Source organism: Oculina patagonica, chromosome 6, assembly GCF_052425735.1.
Source record: "Oculina patagonica isolate OP01 chromosome 6, crgOcupat, whole genome shotgun sequence".
NCBI lineage: Eukaryota > Metazoa > Cnidaria > Anthozoa > Scleractinia > Oculinidae > Oculina > Oculina patagonica.
The window spans coordinates 36808873-36818029 of NC_135763.1; the positions used below are offsets into that span (position 1 = coordinate 36808873).

Genomic DNA, 9157 nt, shown 5'->3' on the forward strand with positions numbered 1-9157 from the left:
TTTTTCTACGGGCGCCCGTGTTTTAACTTCAAGAGCCAACATTGTTGCAAGTCAAAGATCTGAATCGAAAACCGTGGTCTGAGACACTTTATTTCAAATGGTGCGTACACTTAACACAGGACATCCCAGATATACAAGCAATTGTTATATACATTACACTTCTAAGATAAATTAATAAACCTTAAAATTAATAGTCTGCCGAATAATAAAATAATGCTAACAATTCAAACCGGACTAAATTAAGATTATAGAATATTTTAAGGTTGAGTTTATTTTACATCCTGAACGTTGACGGTCATCTACGACTAAGCCTTTTAAAATCGTTTGTAAAGAAGCTTTTGTCACCCCTTATCAATTTTGCTAAGCATATGCGTTTGAACAATCAAGGGGCTCGATAACAATGAAAAGCAATGGCGCGGGATTTTTCCGAAGAGCGAAGTGTTTCAAGATTGGTGTCCAGTAGCCAAGAACCACTAAAAATAAACTTGACGCTTCCGAAGCCTTTTAAAATCGTTTGTAAAGAAGCTTTTGTCAATTTCAAATGTAACTTTAAAACAGCAGAATCCTAATTATAATCACTTACATTGACATTAGGATAAATCATGCCTTGAAAACAATTGCCTAACATAAATGACGCCGTGGTTTCTTTCTCGTTTCCAGGTGCTGGATGGACGCTGACGCTTTCTACGGGGCGTTCCTCGCTCCAGTCCTCCTCCTCATGGTGGTCAACGTCTTCATCTTCATTGCCGTGATGAAAGAAATCTACAACATTCCGCACATGTCTGAGAAAACCAATCGGCTATCACACTTCAGAGCGACTGTGTCAGTGTTTTTCCTGCTTGGTCTCAACTGGTTATTCGCTGGTTTAGCCTCGACTGTCGGAACGCTGGTTTTTCATTACCTCTTCACGATTACTTGCTCATTTCAAGGTCTTCTCATTTTCGTGCTGCACGGAATCATCAAGAAGGATTTCCAAGAAGCTTGGCGCATGCTCACAACGAAAAACCGCGTCATGGAAATGATCCGCACCACCAGCCTGGGCACTAAAACCATGAGTATCTCGTCCCAGAATTCCTCGCTTGGGATACAGGGACGTGATAATCCAATCTCGTTGAGCGGCTCGGCAGGAGGGGATTCTGGGATTGAGATCCAAGTAGGCTCAAACCTGTCGACGTATAAGGATTTCGAGAACACTTTCAGAGCAGTGCTCAGATTATGAACTGAAATTTGACTGATGTGATATATTCACAATTTACTTCAAGAGGCCATGTGTCACGTATAGTTCAGTTAAGACGATTCGTTCTTCTATACATATTTTTTTTCTTATATGTGTTTAATGAAAGCGTATCCTAACTATAGAGTATTAAGATTGTAGAAAAACTGTTCAAGACTTTAAACGACGTATTTGTCAAAATGACAAGACTAAGTCAAGTTTAAACCTTGACTTTAAATAACGGTAGACACTTTAATTTAAACAAAGACGCATTCACGTCCTTACATTCCAAGACATAGTCTCTTTATGAATTTTGTTAAAGATGAACAGAGAATTCTCCCTATCAATACGACCGCATGGTTTCCAACATTTACATTTTGGTTTTCACTGCCTGAATTGTGTTAATGGGAGGATAACCCAGATTGCAAGATCTGGTTTGCAATTAATCCCAACTGACTGGTTAATCTACTTTGGATTTGGTCTTACATCGGTTTTCCTGTAACCTGCCGGGATTTGGTAAGTTGTAAATACTTTTATTCAGAGTTCAACAAACTTGTGCGATTGTCGGTCGTACTGTTCAACCAATGGCGTTTGTATACCACGAACGAGAGAAAGCCAAACTTAGGTTTGTACACTTTTCCTACTTAAAATTCCTAAATCGACTTTGTCTATGTGAATAGCAGATGACAGTATTGCTAATGACAAATCTGTGACCCTTGGATTCGCGATTGATTTGGAATTAAGAAAAGTGGAGGAAAGAAAACGGGGAATCCAGAGAAAAGCCCTCGGAGCAAGGACGAGAACGACAACACTCTCTACCCAGACATGTCGCCAGGTTCGGAGTTTAAACCGGACCACGTTGAAAGGAGGTTAGCGCTCTCATCGAGAGCGAGCGCGATCCCCCAGCCATCTTTGCACTTGCCGCAAATGAATTGTCTCCTGTGTCTTACACTCGCTCGAAAACAAATACACTGTAACTATGGTTATAAAAATAGATACTTAAATTTAGTTTTGTAGAAAAATAACCCTTCTGTAACTCAGACGGATTAAAATGATATAGACATCCAAGATTGTCCCAGGTTTAGCCAGGACGTAGCTAGAATGGGCAATCATGAATCACCCAGAATTAAAGATTAATTCATGGTTTTAGTAGCGGAGCTCGCAGCGCGCGAAGCGCGCCAGCGGAGCACCATGGGTAATGCGGGTAATGATTTTTGTCAAACCATGAAGCCAGAAAAATTTGGTTGCGTACGCGCGCGCCCCGCGCCTACAGACTCTCGGGGAGGAGGAGGGGTGTCACAAGGCAACCCGACCGGGGGAGGAGAATGTCCTATTATTATTATTCCCCAACGACTGCTTTTATCTTTATCTTTGATATTTGACATGATTGGACGTCTTTGTTGTGGTCAATTGACAGCTGTCAAAACAAGGATTCCGCTGACCAGTATCACATGACCATATCGCGGGCTCAAATGTTGACCACATCGAGGTTAAATGTTTTTTTAAAGTTGACCGCTGACCGAGACATTTTCGCCATTGAATCGCGGGCGCAAAGACATTTCCATGGTCATTTGCTGTAGATTCACATGAAGGAGCAAGTGAGAAAATGGAAGTACGCATTTATGCTCGGCAGACTGTCGGCTCGGCTAAATATTTTCGTACGATTCGGACAAGCGAAAACAAGCTGTATTTTGTACTTGGTTGGGAGCAACTGCAGAATACCCGACCACTTTTTTTCGTCCATTAATCCACTGTTCCCGAGAACAAAGGAACGGAGACAAAATGAGCAGTGTACTGGTGAAGGTGAGTACACTGAAGACTGCAGTGTTTTTGTTATTATCTCTACGTTTTGTCTCACTTGATATGCAAAGTAAGCTTATATTTACGGCACATTTTACTTGCTAAAGCTTATGTTATTCCCTGGTTTCGCCACTAAGTATTTGCTTGTGACATGGCTACTGTTGAAAAATACTATTCCTTAAAATCCAGTTTTACTGAACGCAAATAGGAGAATTTGATTTGTAAACATATATTTATTGGACCATTGAGGGACGAATTCACAAATAATTAAGATCAACACATTTCGAAGAAAATTACGATTTTAAAATCAGGTTTGTGATGTGATTATTTTGTTTTACAGTGCTGGGAGAGCAGCTGCTGGAATTTCGAGATAAAAATGAGAGTGATAGCAGTTTGCAAGAAGCGCCTGAGATTTTGTTTACTCCGAGTGGAATAGATGCAGTGCATGCAGTTTATTGATATTCGTGATGGAGGTAAAATGACTGTTCATTTAATCAGAGTAAATAAACATCATTACTTATCTCATTTCTTAATGCCTTTACTGAAAGCTGGAACTTTTGTGAGTAAATTCATAGCATTTAAGACACTGTATGCATCTGTGTATGCAAACTTTAATACATTGACTATTATTATTACAGCTAGTGATGAATGTGTATGTTTGAAGATGTTAGTATAATACTAATACTGTAAGGAGAAAAGCTTTTAGGATATGGCAATGTTTTTCCTATGCATGTACATGTGTAATATGTTGCTATAACTTTATATAATTCTTATCAAGGCTTAAAAAATAAATTTGTAACCCATAAAATGAAAAAAAATTCTTACTGCTTGTACTACCTGTTCAGTAAGAAATACCAGTGATGGTGTCATGGCATTATGTCTTGGGCCAACGGACAGGGCTTCTTGGTCTGTTGCGCTCAAATTATCAAACATAAATCAACTTAGGTTTACCAGTAATCCAAGAAATCCCCAAGTAGAAAAGCTAAAATTATACCCCGGTGTAGTTAGAATTTAGTAACACTACACTAGTGTATTTATGGAAGAGGCTAATTTTATATTTTGATGGGCCATAATATAACACAGAAATTTTTGTAAATCATTTTAATAAACAGGGCCATTTACAAGAGTTGGTGTGGTGGTTTTTAATAAATATTATTATGTCAATCATTCTTTTAGCTAGTGTTATATTCTACCATTAAGCCATCATGATGAATGAAGAACACGTACATGTATAGAATGCTCTCTGCAAAGTGGACAACAACAAAGTAAATCAGGTATCTATAGCTACCGGTAGTTTTTATAATTGAAATATGTTTTCATTGGTTTCATTCAGTTTCTGTAATTTGTTTCAGCTGCTTTAATCTGTATTTGGTTGCTCAGCTGATCTACCTACTTTATGAAATATTTTGCTTTCATTACTCCACTCCTCAATGATATATTTCAAAACAAATATTAGTAAACAATTAAATTATAAAGTTTCAATTAAGGTTGGTTTTCATGAAATTCACAGATCTAAGTACCAGAAAATATCTGGCCCTAGCCTCACTGTGGAAGGTTTAATGGTTTGAACACCTCCCCTCAAACACTCCTTTTAAAATTCCAATGCGTGGTTGCAGCAGATATCCAGCTTGTCCTCAGTGTATGAACCTGTGAAACTTACCAATGATAAACAAATAATAACCAAGGCATCAATGCAAAGAACCTCAAAACAACATAGAGCAGGAAAACAATAGCCCCAAAACAACGACAAAAAATATTTCACAGGTTCTTACACCAAGGAAAATCCAAATATTCAGATCCTTCTCATGTAAGGTCAATGGAATATCCCAAAGGGCTAGGGGGTGGGGTCAAAGGCCAAACATTTTAATTAAGAAGGGGTGTGAGGGTTTGCAGTGATGTAAATTGAGTTTATTGGAAAATTTAGCTGACTTCACAGTTATCAGTAAAACAAAATAGTCTGCGCTGATACATCTCAGTTAAATTTCTAATGGATCCTGATCCTTTCACATCCAGTGGTTTTGCTTCAGTTAAACAAGCTTGAGTATGTGTTTTGTTTTATAAATTATTGATATTGATGCCAATTAATCTGTGGCATTTGACTTAATTTCTTCAGGGTTAACACAAGTTGCAGAGTTTGCAGTGAGTCACAGACACAAAAACAGAATATGGACAAGGATATAAAAAACCAGGAAAGATTTATTGCTCAATGTTTGGGTGTCATCATGATGCTATTTTCAAGAGACTTGTAAATTACATGTAAATTAAAATAAAGAGGAGCCTTTTCACCCCTGTGGGAAATACCACATTTTTGTAAAACGGTAACTATCCCGGCATATCAAATCGAACGAGATCGAACAAATTTTTCATCGAACTCAATCGAACGAAATAGAATCTAATCGAACGATTAAATTCGATTTTGTTCGGTCATCGAACGAAATCGGACAACAACTTTTTTTGTGAGTTCGATTTCCGAACCAAATCGAACGAAATCGAATTAAGCGTTCGATTAAGTTCGGAAATCGATGTGGCTAAAATTTAAAAAACAAAATTGGAACCTAGCGGAGCGAGTAAAAAGTTAATGATCATTCCTTAAATGGTTTTGGAATAAGTGACTGGACACGGTATCGTATATCTTTGTCTTTTTATTTGATCCTAAAGAAATAAAACATAATATTCGAGCAATCTAATACGCCCGGGAATACGTTAAAACTCGTACGAGGGATCAAATTACAAATACTCAAATACAACCCCCGATGTATCTGCGTATCGTATCAAGTGAAAACCGTATTTTAGAATAACATTTTGCGAATTAAAACTTTATATGATCGATTAAACAATACAGCATTGCACATGGGAATGAAGGTGCACGCCGTATGTGACATCAGTGTTAACCGTATTTTTATTGTTGTTAGTGGCAGAATTATTTCTCCATTTTGACATAAAAAGTATGGAAATAAAGGAAACATAACTTAAGATGGCTTCATCGATGGACGCATTTACCCGGGAATTTATCCCCGTGATCATCAAATGAAGGAAAACTGAACATTCGCTCGATTCAGATCATATCTTCATACGACGTAAGCCGCTCGCTTTGGCGTCGTTCGACGACCGAACTAAATCGAACCTCATCGGACTTTATCGAACGTTCGATTTTGTTCGATTTGCATTTATTTTTTGTGAGTTCGATTTCGTTCGATGACCGAACAAAATCGAATTTAATCGTTCGATTAAGTTGGATTGCGTTCGATTGAGTTCGAAAACCGAACGTTCGATTTGATACGCCGGGTAACTATGGACCTGAAGACCACATACTATATTTCATTTAAATGGTATTGTTTGTTTGTAGCATGTCATAAATCAGACTAACAGACATAGAGGAAGTCACTGTTTTAATTCAAAACCCAAAAAATAAAATATTTAAAATATCTCATTCTGCCTATATTTTGGGTATACCCCTAAAGTATAGCTTAATTTTCAGCTGTTAATGTGAGGGTTGTTGTCACTGAGATATTAATTTGATTTTTTAAAGTAAAAGAGGAAAAAGTTGCAGGGGTGGGTAATAAGGTCTCATATGCTAGGGTGGGGTATGATTTTATGCTTAAAAGACAGCAGATCTGTTTAAGACCTTTATATGTTCAAATTTCATAGAAATTGACCAATTATTGAGCATGTAATGGCATCTTGTGCCATATGGCACTCTTGGGAGTGAAAGGGGTTAACATATTTACTGTGAACTTCAGTAAACAACGACTTGATTGACCTGTCGCTTTCACATCTTGTAAGATGTAACAAGGGCATTATGAAGTGATCTTTTCAAGAAATTGCAGCAAAAACAGCAACAGAAGAAATGAATGGGAGTTTAAAATTGCTATTTTCAATATTTTGAGTGGTAAGAAACCAGTTAAACCGGCCGGTTAACATGACCTGCAAGTGTACAAATATTTCGAGCCCTTTACTTCACAGGACGTAGTTATTATTATCATAAGTTCTTTGGATGACCTTGGGGGAGGAAGTGGAGTTACAAAGCAATGCAATAATTTGAATTTGGATTGGTAATGCCGAAACTGGTGGTACTATAACAACAGTATACAGGAGTTTAAAATCCTGATTGCAAGCAATATGCAGTACCAATTTTATTCTTATGTACTGTATGCTGTATACAATTTATATGAACAGCTATAATTTTAAAAGTAGTGAAATATTCTAAAGCCAGATAAAATTTGCAGAATCCATGCAGTACCTGCCTCGTCCCCAGGCGTCCTCGTCCTTGGTCGTGCACGGTTCGCTTGGTGTTGTGGGACTGACGTGCACGGTTCGCTTGGCGTTCTGGGCCTGATGCGGACGGGGAAGCGGACTAACCATCAATCCCCGCGCTCCCTGTTTTCCCGCCTTACCGCCTCAACGTCCGGCCAATCGGCGCCTGGGGATGAGGCAGATGCAGTACCATGTAGCAACCAAATTACGACTCATTTGCTTACTTTGTGAACTCCATGACGAATGGGCAACATGTCTCCACAAAAATGTGGAAAATAATACATACAAATTATTAACAGAGTACAGTCAAAGTAATGATGTTATATTTTTCTTGCATAGTGACCATAGTTATAATGCACAAGCAAACATGATTGTATCTTTTTTGTGTAATCAAATAACAAAACTGAGTTGAGACTCACAAACAATTCTAGCTTCCCAGAATTTTTGCTTTTTTTCTGTGAGTGAAGTGAAACCCCTTAGGGCAAGGGGACGCAAAAAAACATGTAAAAGCTTTCACTACAGTTTGCATAGAGTTGTTGGTTCGGGCAATATGGTGTTTACTCTTAGCTATAACCTCTGTAGTTTCCAATCAAAATTTAAATATATGCAAATAAGTGAAAATAAAAAAAAATAAATGAAAATAAACCTTATTCTAAATGTAGATGTTCACTATTTCCTTTATACTCTAAATGTTAAGTGTCTTTCCTTCTGTTTAACCTGGTAAAGCCCTACTCCCCCCTCCTTTTTCCTACACGAAGGTTACATATATGTAACCTTCGTCATTTCTTCGTCATTCAGACTTCTGCTGTCGGTGGAATTATAACTTTTTGATTGATTTTGTTTGTTCTCGTATTTGGTGTTGCTGTACTCGGTAAAAAAGAATAAGGAATAAAATCAATATTTATAAAAAATAAAACGAATAATGCCAGAATGCCAGAATTTAGAGTTCAATGAAGTGCAAAATAATTACCTGTGGAGCTCCGCTTTTAGGCTTGCCTAAATCTATATATTATTACTTGTCAATACTAGTTAATATAAGTCAGCTTTATGTACAATATATAATTCTAACTAAGACATAAAAGATTTATTTAAACAATAACTTAAGTGAAAGACAAACATACGTTAACCAGTATTGGACGTTATGTCTCGTCTACCTTCTTGAACTTTCAAAAATTATGTATACGTATTTTAGGCCTTTTAGGGCTTTAGAGCGCGTCTCAAAGGCGTGCCTATACCGTCTGTGACGATAGTTTTACGAGTTAAAAGTTTATTTTTAACCAAAAGAGTTGCGCTTCAAGCAGCAATAAGTTATTTGTTGCGAGAATATTAATTCACGTTAATTCAGCAATTTGCACACTATGCGTACCTATAACTCGATGCGTAAAAGATATTTATTTTGATTTTGCTTGAGCGAGCCTGTAATGAGTAGTTTGATGCTGGTCATGGCAAAACGCTCACTTATTTAAAAATGATTTTCTTACTTTCTAATTATTGTTATTAGAGAATATTTATTAAAAGAAAAAAATGATTCTCTGCATTCTGTGAATTGTTTTATGGTCACGTGCTAAAATTATGTCACTCTGTATATATATTATCATAATTAAATGCTAGCTAATATAATTGCCTGTTTCTTTGATTGTCATAATAAACTATCAAAAAGAAGTAACTTATCTATTGAGTTTAACCATTGGTTTCTGGTACAACTCGAAGTCGATATGGAACTGACCAAGAAACCAAGAGATTTTCTCATCGTTCAGTTACATTCAGTAGGCAAATCAATTTGTTTATGTTCATTAAAAAATCATTTAAATCATTTAGACCTTATAGCTTCCGGCGTCAACAAAACAGCACGATATCAACTTGTTATCTACTTTCGACAGCTCGTTCTCG

General features: G+C 37.1%; 1 protein-coding gene and 2 long non-coding RNA genes across 3 annotated transcripts; 2 read left to right on the forward strand and 1 right to left on the reverse strand.

Moving 5' to 3' along the window:
- The first annotated feature begins 666 nt into the window (after window positions 1-666).
- On the forward strand, window positions 667-2359 carry LOC144657449 (adhesion G-protein coupled receptor G6-like). The gene has a single exon (XM_078517790.1). It carries the CDS (start codon window positions 668-670, stop codon window positions 1217-1219), a length of 552 nt encoding a protein of 183 aa, XP_078373916.1. The 5' UTR covers window position 667; the 3' UTR covers window positions 1220-2359.
- Window positions 2360-2802: 443 nt separating this feature from the next.
- Window positions 2803-6443, forward strand: LOC144657450 (uncharacterized). Its single transcript, XR_013571532.1, has 4 exons — window positions 2803-3016; window positions 3354-3486; window positions 4190-4287; window positions 5127-6443. It is a non-coding gene; the product is annotated as an uncharacterized LOC144657450 (long non-coding RNA).
- Window positions 6444-7031: 588 nt separating this feature from the next.
- On the reverse strand, window positions 7032-8296 carry LOC144657451 (uncharacterized). The gene is made up of 2 exons (XR_013571534.1): window positions 7458-8296; window positions 7032-7253 (listed from the first exon to the last, which is right to left on the reverse strand). It is a non-coding gene; the product is annotated as an uncharacterized LOC144657451 (long non-coding RNA).
- Window positions 8297-9157: the final 861 nt, after the last annotated feature.